Here is a 25,617-nt window from a genome sequence, read left to right on the forward strand (position 1 = left end):
TAAAACCAGACTGGCTCAGCCTTCTTCACTGGCTGATTTCTCTTTAACCGGACTGATGGTGGAGTACTCTCTATCATGTTTTGTGTGCTGTTTACACTGGATAAAGTGTGTCTCAAGTGTGCCGTTAGAAGCCATTTTAAGAGACAATACCGATCTGAGCGTCGTAGTATCTAATATAATGACAGCATTGTTCCGGTTGCATTTTCACAACGTCGACTTTCCCCAGTGTTCCACGGTGACACATAGCTGTTAGAGGACTGGAGTGGTGTTGTTTTTGACAAACTGAACGTCGTGTAATTGTTCCTCTCTGACTTTCAGCAGAGTTTTCTTTCTCGGGGGGGTGGGGAGTGGGGGTGAGGGAGGGGGATGGGGATGGGGGGTCGTCTCTCCTGCTCACTCAGGCCAGGGCGAGAGGGCAGGAGAGGGGGGCAGAGAGACGAGGACGAGCGAGGACAGTAACCCTTCAGCCCCTACCTTCAGACGAGCGAGAGGGAGACAGAAAGGTTGTTTTGTTTTTGTGCTGGCCCTCCCTCCCACTCTATCTCTCTCTCCCTCCCTCCCTCCCTCTGTCTCTCTCTCCCTCTCCCTTCCACCCTGCCTTCCACCCCACCTCTCTCTCCCTCTCTCCCTTCCTCTCCTCTCTCCGTTTTATAGCAGGAGACATGATTTATTGTGGCCATCCATCTCTGGGACTCATCCATCACATCCTGGTTGCTAGGCAATCATGGCAGCAGCTGTTTGCTTTGACTCAGACAGAGGCGCTGTCAATCAACGGCGGCAGGTGAAAAGCATTAGGAGCACGCTATTGTCAGACGGAATAATTAATCAAAGGCAGGAAAGATAATTAAAAAGATATGACCCCTGCTAGCACTTGGTCCTGGAGAAAAGGAACGGGCAGGGGGAAAATAGAGGAATGGAGTGAAGGAGGAGAGAGGATTGAAGGGTACTCTTCCTTCTCTCTCTCTCTCTCCCGCTCTCTCCTTTTCCTTCTCTCTCTCACTCACTCTCTCCCTTTCCTGGCCTTCTCTCTGCTGTCTCTCTATATATTTAATCCTCTCTCTCTCCGTCCTTCACTCTCTTTCTTTACCTTGCTCTCTCTCTTTCTTCTGTTGGTTCCCTCTCTCCTCTTGTCAGTAGAAGGAGGGAGAGAGAGCAGGAAGAAGCAGCTCAGTGGCACAAGGTCTAATTAATTAAAAGGAGACCGTCTAGAAAGTGGAGAGAAATAATAAAAGGCTGGCAGTGTAGAGGAGAGAGAGAGAGAGAGAGAGAGAGAGAGAGAGAGAGAGAGAGAGAGAGAGAGAGAGAGAGAGAGAGAGAGAGAGAGAGAGAGAGAGAGAGAGGGAGTGAGTGATTCTGGTACTAGAAAGGCTGCACATGTTTTAAAGTGGCACTCTTCAAACTGATACTGGCACACTCAACACACATGCGTGTGTGTGTGTGTGTGTGCGTGCGTGCGCGCGTGTGTGCTTGTGTGTGTGTGCGAGCATGTATGTGCCGTGTTCTGGGTGATCTGAGGTCAGGCCCACACAGGGCTCTTTCACTCTCTCTCATTTTCTCTCCATCTCTCTCGAACGCAATCCATCCTGTTCCTCCTGTGATATGTTCTCAGTGTTCTCTCAGATAAGCAGAGGAACAGGGCGCTCAGTCCAGCCTGTTCCCATCCAGCAGGCACAGCGGCCCTCCTGGGCCCCGGTGGGCTCCACACACGCTGGCCCCGTGCTGGGCTGCATCCCCTCCTGGTTCTCATCTGGGACGGTCTCCTGGTTCTCATCTGGGACGGTGGAGTGCTGGTCTGGCCACAGGAACACTGTGTTCTCCACAGGCATGGAGGTTCAGGAGCAGACACAACAACAGGACCTTCAGGCAGGCAGGCAGACAGACAGACAGACAGACAGACAGACAGGTAGTATGACAGACAGACAGACAGATAGTATGACAGATAGACAGACAGACAGACAGACAGACAGACAGACAGACAAGTAGTATGACAGGTAGTATGACAGACAGACAGATAGTATGACAGACAGACAGACGGACAAGTAGTATCACAGACAGATGGACAGGAACATAGGTAGACAGACAGGCAGGAAGGCAGATAGACAGGCAGAGCAGACAGGAAAGCAGACACACAAACTGACTGACATGTTCCCATAGCACCTCTTACTGTGTACTGCTCTCTAAAATGCTTAAGCCTGATACATTGCCCCGGGCTATAAACATGTCTCTCTCTCTCTCTCTCTCTCTATATATATATATATATATATATATATATATATATATATTTCTCCACACACAAACGTACGTGCACACCAAACAAACTCAAATATTCACACACTGGCAAAAGAGCACATTACACTCACTTAGGCTCTCTTTCTCTCTCTCTCTCACACACACACACACACACACACACATTCACACACACTCACATACAGACTAAGTCAGCAGACCAAGGGCCCATAGAGGAACAACAGCTAAATGTTGATTTGTCTAAATGTAGCCACACAAGGCTTGCCTATTTAAAGACTTGAATTGAGACCCATCAACACTACACACACCTCATACTAAGACGTGTGTGTGTGTGTGTGTTAGAAAGAGGGAGGAGAGAGTAGGTGTGTGTTAGAAAGAAGGAACGTGTGTGTGTGTTTGGCAGTGTCCATAGACATGATTGCCTAACACAACATACTGAACATTCATCCATAGCTTGTGAATGCTCCCTGGACAATTAGTCCAGAATGGATCAGCTCAAGCCAAACAAAAACCACAATATAAGATTGTAGAATGGAGGGTGAGAGGAGGCAGAGGAAAGAGCAGTTGCACAACAATGCAATTGCTGTGTCTCTGAAATACCCTGGGTGCCACGCTGTAATGGAGTTAATGTGATCTTCCTTTAAAAGCCTCTTCAGGAAGATTCCTTGATATTTTTAGTTTTAATTAACGACACAGTCACTGAGATGTGGGTCCTCCAGCTCCACCATCATAGGGAAGCCATGGAGGAACATCCATCTCATCTCTGCTCCCTCTTATCTCTGCTGACTAAAGCGTGTGTGTGTGTGTACTGTGATTCTCACTGTCCTCAAGTGGATGTGATGATACCGATATTGTATCTATCTAGTGCTTATATGGTGTGTGTGTGTGTGCATGTGGTAAAGGTCAGACGAGAGAAATGAGTGATGCAGTGTGTGTGTGTGTGTGTGTGTGTGTGTGTGTGTGTGTGTGTGTGCGTGTGTGCGTGCGTGTGTGTGTGTGTGTGAGAGACACTTCCTGTATCAGACCAGAGGATGTTACACTTGGACCCGATAAAAGCTTGTACTGTTTATGCATTCCTGAGGCCACACACACACACACACACAAACAGACACACACACGGTCATGCTGTTATCTGTAAAATAGACATCTGTGTGCATGAGTGTGTTTGTGTGGGTGGGTTTATGGGATAGGCTTCTGAGTATTCAAGCTGTGTGTAACTGTGACAAGATGAACCGTCCACCATGGTGTGTGTGTTTGTGTGTGTGTGTGTGTGTGTGTGTGTGTGTGTGTGTGTGTGTGTGTGTGTGTGTGTGTGTGTGTGTGTGTGTAGGCGGGAGGCACTAAATCACTCTAATCAATTGAGGCCCATGTCATGGAATGCCAGACATGGCAGACCCGGCCTTTTCAGTGTGTGTATGTGATTGTGTGTGTGTGTCACAGTATGTGTGTGTGTATGGGGTATGTGTGTGTCCATGTGTGGGGGGTGTACAGCTGTCACATGGTGTACAGAACATGCACATCACAAATCACACACTTTCTGTAACAGTGGGTGTGTCTTAAATTCTTGTTGACCATATTAGTACAGATCTGTCTGTCTGTCTAGCTGTCACTTTGGAGCTATATATGAAGTATTGACTATATCACATCCATAATAAATACACAGTGTAGAGGAGGTGGTTCAGTGACTGGAACCAGAGAGACAGAGAGATGGAGCTCTACTGGTACTGGTTACTGCTACTGGTTACCGGGTACTGGTTACTGGTGGTGGTAGTGTTTCTGGTGTGGTTCAGTCATCCATTGCCATTCAATTGTGTGAAACAGGAAGATTTGCCTCATATCTTTGATACATAACTGTCATATCCATCCAACATCCAGACCGGATCTTTTCAGCCAGCAGGCTGGAGAGAGAGGTGTGTGGGGGCCAGTAGTGCTCTGTAATGTGCTGAGGTACAGTAGATGACCCTGGAGGCTGAGGCTGGTGCTCTGACTAACCATGCCCAAGGGAAGGCCTCAGGCCTGGGGGAGGACAGGGATGTAAAGGGGGTGGTGCTGGTGTGGTTCAGTGGTTCAAAATAGAGTAACAGGTCTTTATTTTGTGTACATCTGTCTGTCTTTCTGTCTTCAATCTGTCTGTTCAATCTGCATCTGTGTGTGTCTCCCCCTATGTGTTTGTGTTTGTCTCTCTCTCCTCCTGTGTTTATTGCTCCTCCTGTCTCCTGTCTCCTGTGTATGTGTGTGTGTGTCTCCTCCTGTGTGTGTCTCCTCCTGTGTGTGTCTCCTCCTGTGTGTGTCTCCTCCTGTGTGTGTCTCCTCCTGTGTGTTTCTCCTCCTGTGTGTGTCTCCTCCTGTGTGTGTCTCCTCCTGTGTGTTTCTCCTCCTGTGTGTGTCTCCTCCTGTGTGTGTCTCCTCCTGTGTGTTTCTCCTCCTGTGTGTCTCTTTCCTTTGTGTGTGTGTTTGTGTGTTTGTGTATCTCTCTCTCCGGTGTGTGTGTGTGTCCCCTAGTGAGTACATGCAGGGAAGAGTATCCACCAGAGAGCTGGTATCCATGGCAGTGTTCATGGTTTGTTATTGCTAAAGGTCTGTACACACACAAACACACTCATACACTCAGATGTCTATTTTACACATAACAGCATGACCGTGCATGTGTGTGTGTCTGTGTGTCTGTGTGTGGTATAACCAGGGCTTCTGTATTATGGCAGAGAGAGGCTGGGGTAGGGTACGAATCTGGGGGTGGGGGGCGGGGTAGGGTCTGGGGGAGGGGGTGGGGTAGGGTCTGGGGGAGGGGGTGGGGTGGGGTGCGGTGAGGATCTGGGGGTGGGGGGTGGGGTAGGGTCTGGGGAGGGGTTGGGGTAGGGTCTGGGGGAGGGGGTGGGGTGGGGTGAGGATCTGGGACCGGATTGGCAGCCTAGCTCCCCTGCGGTGCTCCGTCCTGCTCACACACACAATGCAAGGTAGGAGCTGCTCTCTGATCAGACACGGCCTGTTTGTTAGTTTTAGGCATATTGTATGTGTGCACATTAACACACACACAAACACACACGCACACACTAATTGGAGGGAGGAGGGGGTCCTGACCAAAGGCCCTCAGGGGGGTTGTGTGTAAAAGGAGAGTTTAAAGAGGCCAGGCATCCACACATCTAGACATGCCCTTTGATGCCCGCACACCCCCTCTGTCTTTCTCACTGCTACACCGGAGCCATTTTGACGCCTAACAGTCAAGCCAACTCCTATAGGCTCATTCTGCCATGCTGCAGTTGGCCCTTAATCACTAATTACATGATTCGACTTGGCGTCTCTCTTCCTGTAATATTTCATCCCCTCTCTCTTCCTCTAGCTCTCTCCTTCCCTCCCTCTGTCTTCCCCTCTCAGTGTTTTTTTTCAATGTAAGAATGTCTCAATAAAGAGCATCAAAAGTCCTCTCTCTTTTCTTCTCTCACTCTCTCGCCTTCCCTCTCTCTTCTTTTACTCTCTCTCTCTTTCTCTCTCTCTCACGATTAGCACTTTGAAAGTGATACCCTATCAGTTCCTTACCTTAAGAGCCAACAGGACCGTTCCAGATCCCCCTAGACAGGAGGTCCAGCTGCTCCCACCCCCCCCATCCCACACATCCATGCACTGGGCCTGGTCCTGGGCCTGGGTCCTGGGCCTGGGTCCTGGGCCTGGTTTGGGTCTGAGTCTGGTTCTGGGTATGAGAACATTCCACTCTAATTCCCAACCAGAGTGAGGAATGCTGTTTTTGTCCCTCTGTTCTGTGTTCCTGGTTGCAGGCAGCAGACCAGGCTGTAGACCAAGCTGTAGACCAGGAAGCAGACCAGTAAGCAGACCAGGCTGTAGACCAGGCTGTAGACCAGGCTGTAGACCAGGAAGCAGACCAGGCAGCAGACCAGGCTGTAGACAAGGCTGTAGACCAGGAAGCAGACCAGGAAGCAGACCAGGCAGCAGACCAGGCTGTAGACCAGGCAGCAGACCAGGCTGTAGACCAGGCAACAGACCAGGCTGAAGACCAGAAAGCAGACCAGGCTGTATACCAGGCAGCAGACCAGGCTGTAGACCAGGCAGCAGACCAGGCTGTAGACCAGGCTGTAGACCAGGCTGTAGACCAGGCAACAGACCAGGCAGCAGACCAGGCTGTAGACCAGGCTGTAGACCAGGCTGTAGACCAGGCTGTAGACCAGGCTGTAGACCAGGCAGCAAACCAGGCAGCAGACCAGGCAGCAGACCAGGCTGTAGACCAGGCAACAGACCAGGCAGCAGACCAGGCTGTAAACCAGGCTGTAGACCAGGCAGCAGACCAGGCTGTAGACCAGGCAGCAGACCAGGCTGGGAATATAGCTCCATACTCTAAGGACAAATAGCAAATAGATTCATTATTAATTAATGACAAGGAAACTGGAAACTCATTTGTTATACATTTTTTAATAATGTTAACATTTTCAATTGAATTAGCATAAAAAATATATCCTGTATAGTATGCCATATACTATACATTATATTATATTATACTTTTATACAACAACACATTGAATGTTGTTTCAGTTGTAGAATAATGAATGACACTAAAATACTGTTCAGCACGCCACTTTCTACCAGTCCCCAAGAAATTGTTAACATTTACAAGGTCTTTCATTCTCTCCTCCCTTACCACCTACTGTGCAGTGTGTGTGTGTGTACTTGAGAGTGTTTGAGTGTCTATGTATCCTGTTTTGCGTGTGTGCGCACATGTGTGAATGTTTGAACGTATGTGTGTCCAATTGAGAGTGTGCGCGTGTATGTGTGAGTGTGTGTGTTATGTCATGCAGCAGCCGTGCTGTCTGGATCAGCGGTGTCTTAATTACGCATCCTGTTTACATCCTATTGTGTTTCATTTCAGCACGTAGCACACAGGGCCTCCCCCAGCCCCCCCCCCCCCAGCCCCCCCCTCCCCCCAGCCTCCCTCCCAACTCCCCTCCGTCTCTCCTCAGCCCCTCTCCAGGATAGCAGTCAGAAACCCACAGCCCCTAGTTTCCTCTTCTCCACCAAGGTGTGTGTGTGTGGGGGGGTTCTGGAGTGACCTAGCTGGGCACAGTCCAGCAGCATTTCCTGGTCCAGCTGGATCCATCCTGCCCTGTCCTGGTTCCCACACCAGCCTGCAGGGGGGATCACTGGGACAAAGGTGGGGCCTGGCTGGTGGGTGGGGCCTGGCTGGTGGGTGGGGCAGGTAGGTGGGTCGGTGGATGGGTGGGTGTGGCCTGGCGGTTCTGATGTGGATTTTGCTGTAGATAAGATACTGTACATTTGGAATAAATAAAAAAAATACAATAAACAAAATACTTTTTACGAGACCAGTTTAACTTAAACTACTGGGAGTGACACACTAGGACAAACTATAAGTGCCATCTACATTTTTTTATTTATTATTTTACTATTTTTACTAATATACAATATTGTATATTGTATATTATTTTATTCGTGTGTTATTTATTCAGCAGATGTTGAAAACATTATTTAACTTGGTTAAATAATTGAACACTATGCAGTGCCATCAAAGTATAGTGATATATGTCCAATCCTGGAGTAGGACTGTGAACATGCACTTTGACAAGGGCACATGTGTTTCTCCATGTGTAGGCCTCACTAAGTAGACCTACATGCCTTGCAGCTGTAAACACCTTCACGTTTCTTAATGACTTTCCCCCTGAACCTCTGGGTAATATTGGTATGCATGTAAACTCTGGAACCACTCACCCCCCCCCATACACACACACGACATACACACATACTACACATACACCCCCACCCTCAATACTCCGCTTTTCATTAATATCGAGTGATTGAGCGGAACATTAGCAGATAAAGCGGAGAATAAGATGACATATACACCACGGATGGAGGAATTAAAGCCTAATATAATCAGTCGGCCTTGCATGCACATTCATCCCCCCATCCCCCCATCCCCCCACCTCCCCCCATCACAACGGCTGACATTTTGATTTCCAGCGTTTGCGGCGCGACCCAGAGCGGGAGCCAGGCTCTGACGGATCTCTCTTTTAAGTGGCAAGATCGTTAAGTGATTGTTCAGGGGGGTGAACCCCTATGTGCGCACTCCAACCGGCACAAACACACACACCATGCAAGCCACTGCTATTGATCTCATTGTCTGTCAAGTGTGTGTGTGTGTGTGTGTGTGTGTGTGTGTGTGTGTGTGTGTGTGTGTGTGTGTGTGTGTAAGGGCTCTAAAACAGGGCGAGTGTCTCTTTAAAGTCTCAGTCCGGCTGGTTATTTTCAGGGGGAGCTGAGAACACATCACATTTTATTAGCTTAATAAATCACCTTTGTTGTCAATCAAGCCGCAGAGAATAATTGGATATGGTTGAAGCCTTGCGTGATGGATTATAAATCATTCCAGATTAAATTAAAAGATAATGCACAAACTTAATGGTTTGTGTTTTGCAGTCTAAATTGCCTTGGAGCAGTGCTGTTTTCCTGCTTTATTGCGAGCCGTTTTTCTTTCCTCTAAAGCCCTACACATCTCACACCTTTTATAGCTGGCTCCACTCTCTTCTCCTGGCCCAACTCAGCGCCACTCTCCTCCTCTCCTGGCACAGCTCAGGTGTTTCATCCTTCTCACTGTAGCACACACACACACACACACAAACAGGGTAAAGTGAGGCGGAGCGAGAGGGGGCTGTATCCTCCACATTAGCCTCAGAGACACCGCTTTCCCCTCCACTGTCCGTTTCCGTGGTGACAGAGCGGGCATTATCATAATCGTCTCCTGTGTACATGACGGACCCCCAAAGTGATGATGTCGTTTTATTTGTGGGCTCAGGTCTCCCCGGCCTAGCGGCCCCAGAGCTAACTTCCCGAGCGAGGCCCGCGGAGCAGGTCCGATGACATCTTTTGATCAGAGCTGTCCAAAGAGATCAGAGGAGACTGGCAGGTAATGGATACCCAGTGACAAACCAAATCTAGATCCGGACTCCGACAGGGGGGCCGGGGGGGGGGGGGTCAGACTGCCACTTCCCCATTAGACCCCCCCGCCCCCTCACCCCCCCTCCCCCTCCCTCCATCCCGACAGACTGACACCTCCACACAGCAGCTGAATCCCAGCAGCTCTCCCACCCTGATGCTGGTAATGCTGCTGGGATAGACATTTACATTTAGTCATTTACATTTACAGACCTGTTATTCCTCTCTGTTACCTTTCTATTATACTGTCTGCCTCTGTGTGTGTGTGTGTGTGTGTTTCACTACCACATGTGAAACAGGGTTATACCTCTTATGTCTTTGATTGTCATATCTGTCTCTGTCCGGTGTGACAGAGTGTGTGTATGTGAGTGTGTGTGTGTGTGTGTGTAGCAGGGCCCAAGGGATGTTAGCAAGCCAGAGCTGATCTCTCCCATCACACATCAGGCTCTCTAATGGTACTAATACTGAAGAGAGAGAGAGAGAGAGAGAGAGAGAGAGGGAGGGAGGGAGGGAGGGAGGGTTAAAAAAGACCACACCCTTTAAGGTGACAAATCCAGGAGTAAAAGAACAATATAAGAAAGACAGGAAGGAGAGATGAACAATAACAAAACATACATACTGTACACACACAAACTGCCTGAAACATAACCAATCATATCACCTTGAGGTTGACCTGTTACGGTCCCTGACAGCTACCAACATGCCCCAGGAGGAGGAAAGAGGGAAGGAGAAAGTGGAGACGTAGAGATGAGAAAGAGAGACTGAGAGGATGGATCTTGCTTTCCATCCCTGGTTGGATAACCCTATGCAACCAACTGGCTTCTCCTCCATGACTCCTCCACACACACAGACACTCTCCCCCAGGGGGCTGGGACGGTGACCCGTGTGTGAACTGTGTTTCAGGAATGTGACTGCTAGGAGTGCAGCTCATCTGAATAACAAAGAAGCGTGCAGGGTCATTTACTAGAGATCGTCATCTCAGCTCCATTATGGCTCAGTGTGTGTATCGGGCATGTGATGTATGCTAGCAGGACATAGTGTTATTTCACATGATCTCATACAACAGGTTGCCACATGATCGAAATGATGCACAATCAATAGCCCACAATCAGACCTGTGTGTGTGTGTACTGATAGTGGTGCCGGAATATTTATGGTCACATGGATGACCCTTAACCGTCAGTTCTGATGGAGCTATGTGAAGGGGTCAGGTCACGTAGAGGGGCAGTGATACCGCCGCAAGAGGGTTACGAGCTGACTCTTCATGGGTGTGTGTTGGTGTGTTCCCGTGTGTTTGCACTTCAGGGGGAACTGTGGCACAGCGCATGACACTGTCGCCTCACAGCAAGAAGGCCTTGAATTCAAACCACCATGATAAAGAAAACATACAGAATGGATCCCGAGTGGTCAACTGCACAAATGCAGTAGTAGGTGTGTTTGTGTGTACATGTGTGTCCCAGTGCGGGTAAGGCCCAGACACCGTCGTGTCTACCCAGAATCCTACAGTTCCTCTCTGCTCCGCCGCTGCCGCTGGGACCCACACTAAACTAACCTGTTCACACACACACAAGCCCACACACACCTACAAACACACAAATGCATCCTAATCCTCGATCATTCATACTCTCCTCGTCGGCGTTCTTCCCAGACAGTGATGAAGAAAGTGTTTTGTCCGTCTCTTCATAAACGGAGTGACTAAGTTCAGTTGAGTTCTGGATTTTAATAAGTATTATCAATCTGCAGATTGGGAGAGAAAACCAGACCCCTGACAATAAAATGACAACACGACACCAGGCTTAGGTCTCAATCATGTCTCTCTCAGCTCTGAAAGCCGGAGGACCATCTTTTATAGGGCACAAGAATGTAAACATAGATTGTGACAGTCAGGCAGTAATGACGTTTCAACAGTCTCAGAGAAAAAGATTCACTGCTCCCAACACATGACAACTCTCAGACTAGAGAGTTCATAGTTGGAGCTCTCCTTGTAGTCATGACAAGGAACGTTTAGCCAGTACTTTCTCCTGACCCCGAACATCTATTAACCCTGACACATAGACACAATATACTCGTATTAATAGCAAGCTTACATGAGAACGTACTAACTAGTATCCAATGACTAGTTCTATTGATTAGTGAATAATGTGAGCACACAGGAAATCCCAATTTCTTCCACAACAGCTATATAAACGGTGTGTGTTGGGTGTATGGCCGTGCTGCTGGATTCACTCTGCCAGTGGGTCATCTCCATTCCAGCGGTGGCGTTCCAACTGGAGAGAGGTCCTTTAGCGTGCATGTCTCCCTGTCCAAGTGTGGCTCTGTCCTCAGCCTCCATGTCTGTGAGGAGTCTGGGTCGATGTGGTGTCTGTCTGCGATCAATGACACACACACACACACACAGCTTCTGCAAGCATTGCCCGCGCAGCCGCCCTCTCACACATGTGCACACACACGCACTGTCATGCATGCACACGACCACCCAATCCCATACGCTTAACACGAACATTAGACACGCAAACGAGCTAACACACGTGCATCCACACAGGGCTAACAAACCGATTTGTCTATGCATGTCAAATCAGGATAATGAAGCATTATTGATCTCAGATTCAATTAACTTCATTAACGTGGGTCATGATAGCGATTGCGGGGGGGGGGTCTCCTCGGGGAAGGAGAGCTGGAAGGAGGATAGAGGGATGGAAGCAAGGAGGATAGATGGGGGGTGAGAGAAAGAAAAAAAGTGAGAGAAAGTGACCATCACGATACTAAACTTCCAGCTCACCTCCATGAAATCAGTTATATAATCAGTTTGTTTTTTTAACTTTTGTACATTCAGTTCAACCTTGTATTTAATGGTATTCTTTTCCCTGACTAGCTAAGTAATTGAGTTCATTTCGTTCACTCATTTGCGAGTTAGCAGGAAGGTCTTCTGTAAATAATCAAATGAAGCCTGAGTCCAGACATGCTCTGCTGTCCTCAGTCGGTTCTCCTGATATCCTCTCTGGCTCTTTGATATCCTCCTGAAAATCACATCAAGCTCTTCTTCCCCTCCTGCTGCCCCTTCATTCACAGGTTATTCCTCCCCCACTCCCCCCATCAAAAGAATACACCTCATCCTCTCCCACCCTCGCTCTCTCTCCGTGTCTCTCTCTCTTCCCACTTGGTGTTTTCTAATTAAAAGAGCACCTGTGTATGTGTGTGTATGTGTGTGTGTGTATGTGTGTGTATATGTGTGTGTGATGTGTTTGGCTGCAGTCGCTCAAGCAGGGGTCTGAGAGGACAGAGAGAGCGAGGGAGCGAGAGAGCGAGGACACCATATTGTAACAGCCGTTGGGCTTCTAAAGAGGTTGGGGCTGGGCTGGGCCAGGCTGGGCCGGGCCTGGTGTCAGAGTGTGTGGGTCTGGACCAGGTCCAGAGGCTTGAGTTGGGCACCCTGTGTGCTCAGAGTTTTGACGCCGTTCCAAGACCTCCCTGCCTTCTTTCTCCCGTCCTTCTTCCCTCCTTCATCACTATCTATTCTTGTCTCTCTCTCTCTCTCACACACACACACACACACGGTAAAGTTTCCGTCTCACTATTCTGCAGGTGAGTTCACAACTGAGAGAGAAACAAAGAAATCTCAGACCGTCATCACTTCTGTGAAATCCTGGATCAGTGTGTGTTTGTGTGTGAGGAGGAGGGAGATTTGACATGGCCATTTGTCCTTGATGGAGCTCTCCCCTCTCTGCTTCCTCTTCTTCCACAGCTGTCCTCTGGGCTCATTCACAACAGATGGCAGCCTGCAAGTGCGTGCGTGCGCATGCGTGTGTGTGTGCATCAGCATGTCTGTGCATGTACTGTATGTGTGTGAAAGTGATGCGTAATATGTGATTACACCCCATATTATTCGTATACGGTTTGCTTTAGCTTTGTTTAGTCTCCACATAACATTCCAGCTGTTCATCACTAGTGATTGCATGCTGTATTTGACGCTAGCATCATACTCTCAACCCATGTGATGGTGTCTAACTGGAGGGATTGAGCAGTCAATGAGTTTATCCTAATTTAACTTGTATCCTTTATGGTGGCAGGCTGATGTTGTGATGTAGTAGTTTTGTACCTGTGTGTGTGTGTGTGTGCGTGTGTGTGTGTGTGTGTGTGTGTGTGTTGAAGAGCATGTTTAATGATTTCCATGTGACGGTGAGACAGAGCTCTCAAGCCATTCTGTAGAATTACCTTGGAGCATGCCTGGAGGCACAGCATCGTGATCTGCCCACACTGGGACTGTGCCTCTCTGTGTCTCTACAGTACCATTGTGTGTGTGTGTGTGGGTGTGTGGGTGGGTGGGTGTGGGTGTGTATGTGCATCTGTTTATCCCACGGTGTCGCACTGCCAAAGGCAACACAACAAGAGGGTTGACAATGACTGAGACTTTTCTCTGTGTGTCTGCTGCCAATGCAGTACTACATCTGACACAGACACACACACATACACAATATCTACCTTTGCTACTGCACTGTACTGAGAGAGAGAAAGAGTGAGAGAGGAGTCTGCAGTAACATTGCTGGAGCGTGTTCTATGACACGGCTGGCAGAGTTTGCAGACAGCAAGGTACTCCTGTCTTATGTACAGTACACCACACGCACACAAACACACACTCACACACACTTACAATAAGCCAGGGGTCTTTCACAACCACCATACTGAGGCATGTGTTGGTTAATAATTTGTTCACAGAATTGACAAACAGTTCTCATAGAATAAGTTGTATTTGTAATCATAACCTATCTTTTTTTGTGAATTATTTTACTGTTTACTTTTAGGAGAAGTTGGTGTCCATGAGGTTTCATAGTGTTAGGGATGGACTGTCTGCACATGGATACACCCTGCTAGTCAGTGATGTCCTGCTGTATCTGTGTGTTTACATAACTGGTCAGATGAGTGATGAACAGTTACACGAAGGAATGCTGGGAGTCAGCCCAATGCTATATATACACACACACTCACACACACACACAAATCACACACACACACTCTCTTTCTCTTGCTTCGTCTTTCTTTTTTCTCCTGTCTTACAGTTCAGAAGAAACAAATAATTTAGTTTTGATTGTTTTAATTTCCCTATCTCAGTGCAGTCCACATTTTATTATTTCAGACTGAAGGGATTTGAATATAAATTGAAAGCCGGCAGAACACTCCCTCTAAACTGTAAATGATAACTCTAAACTTTCTAATCTTTTGGTAATTGAGGCAAATGCATTTTGTTCAGAGAGATTTGTCTCGGGGAAACGTACATGCATTTATTTTTATTTACGAGAAGGCGAGACAGTACAGAGTAATGAGTGAAAATGCATGCTTAATTCAAATGGCGAGAGTGTGTGTTAGGAAACGCATTAGTGAAAGCAGAAGAAGTGTAAGACATATTAATTGACAGACAGGAACTGCTGTCTCGGAGGTTGATACAAGTAATTTATTACTTCAGAAACGAATGCCACCTCCAGAATGTGCTTCATTAATTTCAAATTTAGTTTTAATTTCAAGCTGTTGCCCCTTGAGAAGAATAAGGTGGCAAGTTCTGTTTGAAAGGATTTTTTCTCTCTCTTTCTCTCACCATGCTCTCTCTCTCACACTCTCTCTCTCTCTGTCTGCATTTCTCTCATTCTCTGCAGTAAAGAACAAAGGGATGAGGGATGGGATGTTGGGGGGGGTGTAGGAGGGACTTTATTCCAATTTGAAAGCAATGTAAATGTAAAAGAGAAGTTGAAATGGAATTACAGCAACCGTTTATGATATGAAGCAGTCTGCATATGATTGGCTTTGTGCTGTCGAAAGGGACGGAGAATTCCAATGCTCTGTTCCTGCCAGCTGTCGGCTTGCAATGTCGTCACATGAATGCAGAGTAGGAGATCTTCATCATTAGCCATGGTGTCTGTGGTAGTAACTCTCTCTCTCTCTCTCTGTCTTTCTCTCTCCAGCCTACGTTCCTGAGGATGAGAAGGAGGCAGCTCTCCTGGAGGAGGACCTAGAGGGAGAAGACTCCGCCCAGGAGGAGGAGCCTGCTGTCAAGTACATGATCCAGGACAAGGACTTCCTCCTCAAAGATCGCCCTGCCTACCACGACTCCCCAGTAGCCGACTTATCGGGCCAGGAGATGGACAGCGAGTCCCACCTCAGCGAGTCCAGCGACCGCATGTCCGACTTCGAGAGCTCGTCGCTGAAGAACGAGGAGGAGGTGGTCCTGGCCAAGGAGCCGCTCACCTCCCTCTCCACCTCCTCTGCGGTCATGATGGCCGCCAACACGCCATCCTCAGCCATGGAGGAGGGGGCCATCACGTCGCTCACCTCCGGCCCGGACAGCCTGGAGCAGATGAAGGCCATCTACACCAGCTTCCTCACCAACTCCTACTGGTCCAGCCTGAACCTGAACCTGACTCAGCCCCCCCCAGAGAAGCCCCCTCGTAGCCACAGCAGCAGCAGCAGCAGCAGCAGCAGTAGCAGCTGTGGCAGTGGGGGCTACGACTGGCACCAGTCCGCCGTGGCCAAATCCCTCCAGCAGGCCTCCCAGAACCAGAACCGGCACATCCACCCAGCGGCAGAGACCAACCTCTTCAGCACCGTGCAGCTGTACCGTCAGAGCACCAAGCTCTATGGCTCCATCTTCACCGGCGCCAGCAAGTTCCGCTGTAAGGACTGCAGCGGCGCCTATGACACCCTGGTGGAGCTGACGGTCCACATGAACGAGACGGGACACTACCGGGACGACAACCACGAGACGGACAGCGAGGGGACCAAGCGCTGGTCCAAGCCCCGCAAGCGCTCGCTGCTGGAGATGGAGGGGAAGGAGGACGCCCAGAAGGTCCTGAAGTGCATGTACTGCGGACACTCCTTCGAGTCGCTGCAGGATCTCAGCGTCCACATGATCAAGACCAAACACTACCAAAAGGTGCCTCTTAAGGAGCCTGTCACGCCCGTGGCCGCAAAGATCATATCCTCTGCCAGGAAGAGAGCCCCCATTGAGCTGGACGTCCCCAGCTCTCCAGATTCCAACGGGTGCCCCCCCAAACCCCATCTGAATGACCCAAACGACCTCTTGCAGAAAACATCGAACCCTTACATCACCCCCAACAACCGATACGGCCACCAGAATGGCGCCAGCTATGCCTGGCAGTTTGAGTCCAGGAAGTCCCAGATCCTCAAATGCATGGAGTGTGGCAGCTCCCATGATACACTGCAGGAGTTGACCGCACACATGATGGTGACAGGGCACTTCATCAAGGTCACCAACTCTGCCATCAAGAAGGGAAAGCCCATCATGGAGTCCCCTCCCACTCCTGCCCCCACCTCGCTCGCATCTATTGAGGAAAAGTTCCAGTCAGTACCCCTGGCTGCTACGGCCTTCTCCCCTCCTCCCCCTGCACCTCCCCCTTCCATCCTGTCCCCCGCCATAGCGGTGGAGATAAAGAAGGAGGAGAAGGAGGAGGAATGTACTAAAGAGACCATTAGCAACAACCACAGTAGCAGCAAGGAGAAGAAATTAGGAGAAGATGAGGCGGAGGAGAAGTTTGACGTCTCATCGAAGTACTCGTACCTAACAGAGCAGGACCTGGAGGAGAGCCCTAAGGGAGGCTTTGACATCCTCAAGTCCCTGGAGAACACGGTCACCTCGGCCATCAACAAGGCTCAAAATGGGGCTCCCAGCTGGGGGGGATACCCCAGCATCCACGCTGCCTACCAACTCCCCAACATCATGAAGCTCTCCCTGGGCAACAGCGGCAAGAGCTCCCCCCTCAAGTACATGTTTCCTGGAGGGGAGATCCTGTCCCCCAACAGCAAGAACCAGCCGCTCATCTCCCCCCCAAGCCGCCAGACCTCGCCCCTGCCCAAGAACAACTTCCATGCCATGGAGGAGCTGGTCAAGAAGGTGACGGAGAAGGTGGCCAGGGTAGAGGAGAAGATGAGAGAGCCAGGGACAGGGGTGGGAGTCAGAGCTTCTCCCATGAGAAGAACCACACCCTCCCCCTGCCACAGCGAGGCCGGCGAGTCTGCCCGGGGGGAGTCGCCCAAGGACAGGAAAGGGGGCGCCAAGACTCCAGAGAGCATGGGTGGAGGCTGCCACAAGGACTCTAACGGAGACACCCACATGAAGGAGCTTCAGGAGAACGGGGTGGAGAACGGGGCAGGGGTGAAGTCCCCCATGTCAGCTGTGCTCTGTGGCAGCACGGCCATCATCACCGACCACCCTACCCCCGAGCAGCCCTTCGTCAACCCCCTGAGCGCCCTGCAGTCCGTGATGAACGTCCACCTGGGCAAGGCGGCCAAGCCCGCCCTGCCCTCCCTCGACCCCATGAGCATGCTCTTCAAGATGAGCAACAGCCTGGCGGAGAAGGCCGCTGGCGCTGCCGCCGCCCCGGCCCAGACCAAAAAGACCAACGACCACCTGGACCGTTACTTCTACCAACACATGAACAACGACCAGCCCATCGACTTGACCAAAGGCAAAGGTGAGAAGAGTAGCTCTCTGGGCTCAGCCGCCCTCTCTTCCTCCACCTCCACCCCCTCCTCCGTCTCCCCCTCTTCCACCGTCGCCATGGCGAAGGCGTCCTCGGCCGTGGCCTCCTTCATGGCGTCCTCCCCCCTGAGAGAGAACGCCCTCTCAGACATCTCGGACATGCTGAGGAACCTGACTGAGAGCCACACCTCCAAGGCCTCCACGCCCACCAGCCTGTCAGAGCGCTCGGACATCGAAGGGGCCACCCAGGACGATGCGGAGGAGATCTCCCCGGCCCAGAAGAGGAAGGGTCGCCAGTCCAACTGGAACCCCCAGCACCTCCTCATCCTCCAGGCCCAGTTTGCCTCCAGCTTACGCCAGACGGGCGACGGGAAGTACGTGATGTCCGACCTGAGCCCTCAGGAGAGGATGCACATCTCGCGCTTCACTGGCCTCTCCATGACAACCATCTCCCACTGGCTGGCAAACGTCAAGTACCAGCTCCGGAGAACCGGTGGGACCAAGTTCTTGAAGAACCTGGACTCGGGTCACCCAGTTTTCTTCTGCAGCGACTGCGCTTCTCAGATCCGCTCCCCGTCTACTTACGTGTCCCACCTGGAGTCTCACCTGGGCTTCAGACTGAGGGATCTGGCCAAGCTGTCTGGAGAGCAGCTGGTCAGCCACATCTCACAGCGCCACACCAAAGGACTGTCTGAAAAACTGCTCCCCAGCCTTCCCCCACACTCCAGCCACCCACTGTCCTCCCTGCCCCCTGCCCACTCCCCGTCCCCCTCTCCTGAAGAGGATAGCGGTGGAGCTACATACCAGTGCAAGCTCTGCAACCGGACTTTTGCCAGCAAGCACGCGGTTAAGCTCCACCTGAGCAAAACCCATGGCAAATCTCCAGAGGACCATCTCATGTATGTGTGTGAGCTGGAGAAACAGTAGCACTAGCTGGCTGGGGACCCCACTGCGCTCTCTCTTTGACTCTGTGACACTGTCTCTCTCTCTTTAGCCTTTCACAGACATTTCTTTTGAAAAAAGGACTATAATTATGAAGTGAAGAAACTGCACAAAGATGCCACACAACTGCTGTTGAGTTTTGGCACATGGTTTTTGATTTTCTCTGTGGTAGACTAACCCTCTGGCCCTGCAAGCTTTGTTTTATTTTTGTTAAAATGCTTTTGGAAAAATACTTTTTCCAAATGTGCCGTTTTGAAGAAAGGGGTGCTGTTGTCGCTGTTAAAAAACATATGAAGGTTTGAAGAAAAAAAAAAAAAACTAAAATGAAGTGGTATGTATTTCAAAAGTTGTGTAAATTGGATTTGGTTTCTTTATATTTTGGCATCACTGATGTGTGATAAGCTGCATGCATTAATGAAACAGTTTAGTTAAACATTTTGTGACTAAATCTGGTGCACTTTTCAGTTTTCTCTCACAGTTTTTTCTCACTCTTCTTTCTTTCACGTGACCTTTGTGTGCTGGTGTCAGCATCTGAAATTTAACCCTCTGAGTACGGACAAGCACTTCTACACTCTATGATCCAAAAGACCTATAAGAAAAGAATGATACTGTAAACTGAAGGAACTATTGTGTGGATTGTGAAATGCACATGAGATTTTAAAGTCCATGTCCAGCATTCCGTTTCTAAACGTAGCGATGTGATGCAAAAATGAAAATTTTAAAGTACTTTACTTTGTTTGGTCAGGGACCTTTATCAATTCAGGTCTGTGTAAAAATGTACATAAAACATATTAACTAATTTCTGTCTAAATTATGCATCATTTTTATATTTTTAATTTAAGAGGAGTATGACTATCTACTGGTGCACAATATATGAATACATTAATGAAATTGTTTTGCACAATAGTTTTATAAATATGTTATTTAATCAAATGATATGAAAATAAGAGGAGAAACAAACTACACATCTTTTTATTTCCACCTCGTGCTCAAAGGGTTAAACCTCTTGTACCAGACAGTACATGTGCAGCTGTTTGAAACGTTAAAAAGATAAAAAGGTTGTACAATAAAAAATGTTACTTTAATGAAGTAATGAAGAAACCCACATGTAACCTCTTATTTATAAGTACTCTTGGTTGTTGTTTCATATCGTAGAATGCCTTCTTGATTGGTCTTTATTTTTATTTTTATTTTTTTTCGTTCTGTCTAATTACTCTCCCATGATTCCACACTGCAGCTTTATCTTATTTTTTGGGTGGAATATGAAAGGTAACCATGGTTACCTGAACCTCTTGATTGACAGGTCTGCTCGGTTTGCGGCGGTTAATTTGCCGTGGTAACTGACAGCTGCCAGTGTACGGAGACCGTATGTGTAAAATATTGGCATGTAAACAGCACAGACACTGTAATGCATTCTGTGCCGTGGTTTTTCTTTTCTTCTGTTGTTGTTGTTGACAATGAAGCACCCCATTATATGACTTCATATAACCTTTTTTCTACTGCAGCATTAAAAAGGAAACGTTTTTTTTGTTTTGCAATAACACTGTGTGTCACGGCTCACAATTATTGTGTGTGCTGTGTGCTCCCTAATGAGCACATTAAACTGAGATGGTGCCATCGTCTGCCGGTGACGAGCTGCAGACGACTTTACAGTGAGTGGCAGCAGGGCTCTGCAGAAGACACACACATGTACACACATGTACACACTGATAAACACACACACACACACACACTCATGCACATCGCCATCATAATCGCAACATACTGGGTAGCTACTACCCCAAAGCAGTGAATCTGTGGCCAGCTTTAGAGGCCTATTTGTGTGTGTGTGAGTGTGTGTGTGTGTGTGTGTGTGTGTGTGTGTGTGTGTGTGTGTGTGTGTGTGTGTGTGTGTGTGTGTGTGTGTGTGTGTGTGTGTGTGTGTGTGTGTGTGTGTGTGTGTGTACTACATAAACCGTCATTTTTATGTTTCAGACAGCACAAAATAAATAAATGAGGCTTTGGAACACACATCTCCTTCACACCCCACATCATATCAGTGCATCATATCCAGTGAGAAGTGCCTGGCAGAGAAGTGCCCTTCCCCCTCCATCTCCTTGGCTGGATGCAGCCGTTAATTGCGTAAACCCCGGCATTAGCTGTCTCTGTCTCCCCGTCCTTCTCCCTCCTCAGTGATTAGCCCAGACTTCCATTGTGTCTGCTCCCGTCACTAGATAGACATGCGGCAGCCATGTTGCTTGGGTTCACCGTGGGAGACGACAGCACTGCTGTGGGGATGAACTTGCTACTTTGAAGTCCCCCTGTGCAGTCCAGAGCCACCATCATGAATAAATTCTATCAGTATCAATTAGATACAGCTGATAATGTGTACTTACGCGTGGTTGGTGAAGAGTGAGTCAGAGATTAGGAGGAAGAGATTCAGACATACGTACATGCACACACACACACACATGCACACACACTCCGGAGAAGGATGGGAAGTCAGCAGTGATGTCGATTCTTTAACTTCCTTTCTGGCTGCTGAATTTGTTTCTCGTCAGCCCTGTCTATGAAACCACCGTACAGACAAAACTATCTTGCATAGCTGTGGACCAACACACAAACACACACACACACACACCTTTCAGCAGCCAGGTAGAAGGACTTCATCCGTGGTGACAAGGTGCTGCTGTGTGTGAAAATGTCAGCCTTCACAGCGGAGCCTGAAGTCTGGCACCATATTTAAGGCTCTCATTAGCCGCAAAGAAAATATGCGTGAAATTGAAGTGTAAGAAAGCCATTTTCTACCCCTCTCACTTCCTGGGAGCGAGGAGCAGACGGGGCTTATTAAGGTTCAAAACAAGCGTGCAGGAGACTGTGTAGCCACCACGACGTGCACACACACACACTATCGAACCTCACCATCCTTCAGCCACAGCTCCACAGGCAAGAGACATGTCTGAACATGTACTTTAGGATTCATATTAGTTTGGCCTACCTATTTCTTTCAGCCAGCAGGCCTTGGTCTAGCCTTGGTTGAGTAGGACTACATCTGTTTTATAAGTCCATTCTAATACATGTCTGTATGTATTGCATGCGTTTCCTGCAATAGTGGGAAATAAAAAGGTGTGTTTGTGATTACAGGAACACACCAGTTCAGACAGTTTACTTAAGTTACATTATTCCCAACATCAATAGAAAAACATCTTAATTGTGTTGTGGGAATTGTGTTCCTTTGTGCCAGAGCCTTGCCACTTTATTGTAAGCAACTCAATATGAGTTTCACCCTCCCACAGAAGGAGTATCCTTTCTACAGAGAGCTGTTTTAACTCCAGATAGCTTTTACATCAGGTGATATGTAAGACCCTGTTCAATGGATCCCTTCCTCACAATGGAATCATACTGCATAACATTGGGTTAAATCCTTGAAACTGCACAGAACTGAAACAAGAAAACACACTCACATCCATGCACAATAAACAAACACACAAACAATGTACCTGTCACACACAAAAATCTACAAACCTCCTCAACCTTGCAAAATCAATTTCCCAGAATGCATTTTCAGATCTGGTTGGAGTATGAAGAGCTCATCTTGCCCACTGAATGTCCTTGTGTAAGCATTCCTTAATCCTGTTCACACACACACATAAATATGCACATACTATTCATACACTGCCAAACACACACACACAGTCTTGATTTATTCGCTCCACTGTTGACCCTGTGTTGTACGTTGTCAGGAGATGTCTTTGAGTGTGACTGGCCGTCCCTAACCTGTGTTATTTACATGGCTAATAACTCACGAGCTCAACAACACCTTGACCTTGGACCAGTGCCATTATACATGTTAATGCAGGTGGACCTGTAAATTTCTATGTGTCCGAAGCACAGAGTAAATACTAATGTGACAAATACTGGCACACGTCTAAATCACAGACGTCTCGTTGACCGGCACTCTACCCCTGATGGCAAGAGAGAGAGAGAGAGAGAGAGAGAGAGCATGACGGAGAGAGAGACAGAGGAGGAAACATGGAGAATGATGGACGAGGAGAAAGAAAGAGAGACACAGGAGTGAAAAAAAGAGATGGACTGAAGGAGAAAAGAGGGAGTGGGCGAAAGACAAGGAGAGAGAGGGAGAGAGAGAGAGGGAGAGAGAGAGAGAGAGGGAGAGAGAGAGAGAGGGAGGAGGGAGGAGGGAGAGAGAGAGGTGTAATGCAGCACCGTAGATCTTCTTGCTGTCACGTTACCAAAGTATCTTAAAATAACGCGTGTGATGAATGTGCAATTTCCTTAATTTACGTGGCTGTGGTGTGCTCAGGGCTACACGCAGGATGGAAATCTTAAATGGGGCTTGAACAGCACTCCTCACAACAAGAAATCAATATGCCACGCAGCTTAGTGAACTATCTCTACTGGCCAAGGAGCGAGAGGGTAATTTCCTCTAAACGCCACAAACAACACTCACCCCACCCACACGACAAATACTATCACACATACACCCACACACACAAACACACGGGCATGCAGACACACGCATGCAGATACAGGTACACAACGATATGTTCACTGCACACACCTATGGGTGTTAGAAAGAGAGAGAGAGAGAGAGAGAGAGAGAGAGAGAGAGAGAGAGAGAGAGAGAGAGAGAGAGAGAGCTTCAGTAGCACGATGTCAGTCACTGCAACATGGAGCAGGATACAGAGTATGTCACTCTCTCTGGACTGAAATACATTTCTAATGTGAAAACGATTTCCCCAGAAACACAATGGACAATTTTCTTTTAGAAAAACTGCTTGAAACACCTCATGCATTAGATCCTCCATTACCTACCAACAATAACAGTCTCCACCACAAAGGCCAATCTCAAATATCACTGTACAATCTTACAGGGGGTCACTATGCTGTATGGTTTGACACACATGGAACCAGGAAGACACTGCTGACCTCTAAGCAACCTTGTCCCTTTAACCTTATGAACTCATGACCTCAGCCAATGGCTGCAGCTCAGTCGCTGTTACTATGACTCCAGTGTACCAGACTGCCTCATAGATACAAATGCACAAAATTACAAGAAATACAACCGGTCGCGGTGTGATAAACATAGAACTGGATTAAAAGTTAACGTACAACAATACAGGTGGCTGTGTTCAGATCACATCCCCCCATACTAAACATAATCCAATCTGTGGCTGAGAGATCCTGTCAGCCCCCAGTGTATAGAAACAATATAGAGAATGTGCTAGCCTTGTTGTTGTTGGCTCTCCGCACAGCCCCTCAGATAAACAGAGGAGTCTGCTAGCTCACGTAAGCGCTACCATACATGGCTTTCAAAACACCCGTGTGTCCCCTATGTGTTTCCTTGTTGTTCGGCAGATCTGCACACACCCTGACTGGATTTGTCCTTACACCCCCTTCCTCCCGCTCCCCCCACCATCCCTCTCCTCCCGAAACCTGTACTTTTGTACTGTGTGGGGGGGGGGGGGGGGGGGACCCAAGCCACCTCGGCTGCATCATCACCATGGCCTGATTGGTTTCCAGACGGAGAACCATAGCATGGCTGACAGTAACAGCTTTTTGTAGTTTGTGACTCCAGAGGTGGTATATATGGCCCCCCATTACAGTGCCTGGTGCTATATCCAGAGGGGCCAACTATTAGGAAAGAGGATGAGCCGGTTTATCAGTGGAGGGGATCTGGAAGAGGCCATCATCTCTACTGATCTCTCTGAGCGGGCTCAGCCCTCTGATGCTCTCCACCCTCACTGACCAATGAGACGAAGCTGTCCTTTCTCAACCTGCAACGAGGAAATATGTCACCGGGTTCAAGGGTCAGACTGCTAAAGCCGAGTGATAAGGGAAAGTGCTTGGCACCATTTAGAATGACCCCACCATCCCCCCCAGTGCAGTCCCTAATCCTCTTTCTGGAATCCCGTTAGTTTTCCTGTGTGTGTGTGTGTGTGTGTGTGTGTGTGTGTGTGTGTGTGTGCGTGTGTGCGTGTGTGTGTGCGTGTGTGTGTGGAAGAAGGTGTTCGGGTTAGATCCTTACATGTGGTGACTCAAGACTAACCCCCATCCTCAGCCTTGTGCTCTAATAGAAAGGCAGTAATGTGGGGTCACATCCATGACCCCTCTCCATATGAAGACTCATGTTCTCTTTTAATGGCCACTGTGTCCCTCCGAGGGCCTTATCTCTCAGCTGACCGGTCCAATAACACAAACACATAAGGGGACTAGCTTTTTCAGTGTTTAGATCATAATTCTGCAACATCAGCTAAATAGGACCAATTGGATTTGTATGGAGATTCATTAGCGAAAGGTTATTTGCGCTATAGATTTTGTTATCATGGCACACCTAACGGTCCCTCTGTTGTCACTGCATAGCATTTGATGTTAAAGATGAAATATGACATGTGTATTGATATATCTAGTCAATAAATATTGATGTTTGGAATATTGGAATTGTATCATGGGACAAAAAAATCTCAAATTACATTGATGAATCTCTGACAGTTCGGTGGTGTGCATTGTCATGCTTACAGAAGCTAGCATGCAGGTTTGAATGGAGGAGAGGCCATTTGATGGCTCAGAGGCCCTCTATAAACACAAGCATGTCCCTTTGGTCTAATGGTTGCACAGCCTCGGAGAGCAAGGGCTCTGGGTTCAGTCCCCACCCCCCAGATACAACAAACTAACCCACTATAGGGGGTTAATTGTGGTATGGTTCATCCCAACTCTCTACCTCGGCGCTCCGGGAATGACACCCGCTCACGGCTCTTCTTAAAGCTCATTATCACGGTTAAATTATTTCCTCCCACAAGCCCGTTAATTAACACTCACGTCCAGACCACGTCTGGTCGCACAAATTGATTACAACATCAGACCAAGACTCTGGACGCAGCACAGGCTTCCCTGGAACAAAGGAACCCAGGAAGGCAGAGCAGCTCAGGAAGACTCTCAAGGCCTGGTATGGTAGCGGTTGTAAACACCCTACATATGTCAGCATGTGTGTGATAT

The 25,617-nt window shown here is 48.5% G+C and overlaps 1 protein-coding gene across 1 annotated transcript in view; it reads left to right on the forward strand.

The window, feature by feature from the left end:
- The window catches only part of tshz3b (teashirt zinc finger homeobox 3b), a 30,106-nt gene extending 9,945 nt beyond the window's left edge, over nt 1–20,161 (forward strand). Inside the window, exon 3 of the mRNA XM_062472068.1 lies at nt 15,149–20,161. Within this exon, the coding sequence (XP_062328052.1) occupies nt 15,149–18,609 (3,461 nt within the window). The 3' untranslated portion in view covers nt 18,610–20,161. The remainder of the gene's footprint in view (nt 1–15,148) is intronic.
- The last annotated feature ends 5,456 nt before the right edge of the window (nt 20,162–25,617 follow it).

This window comes from Osmerus eperlanus, chromosome 10 (assembly GCF_963692335.1).
Source record: "Osmerus eperlanus chromosome 10, fOsmEpe2.1, whole genome shotgun sequence".
Taxonomy (NCBI): Eukaryota; Metazoa; Chordata; class Actinopteri; order Osmeriformes; family Osmeridae; genus Osmerus; species Osmerus eperlanus.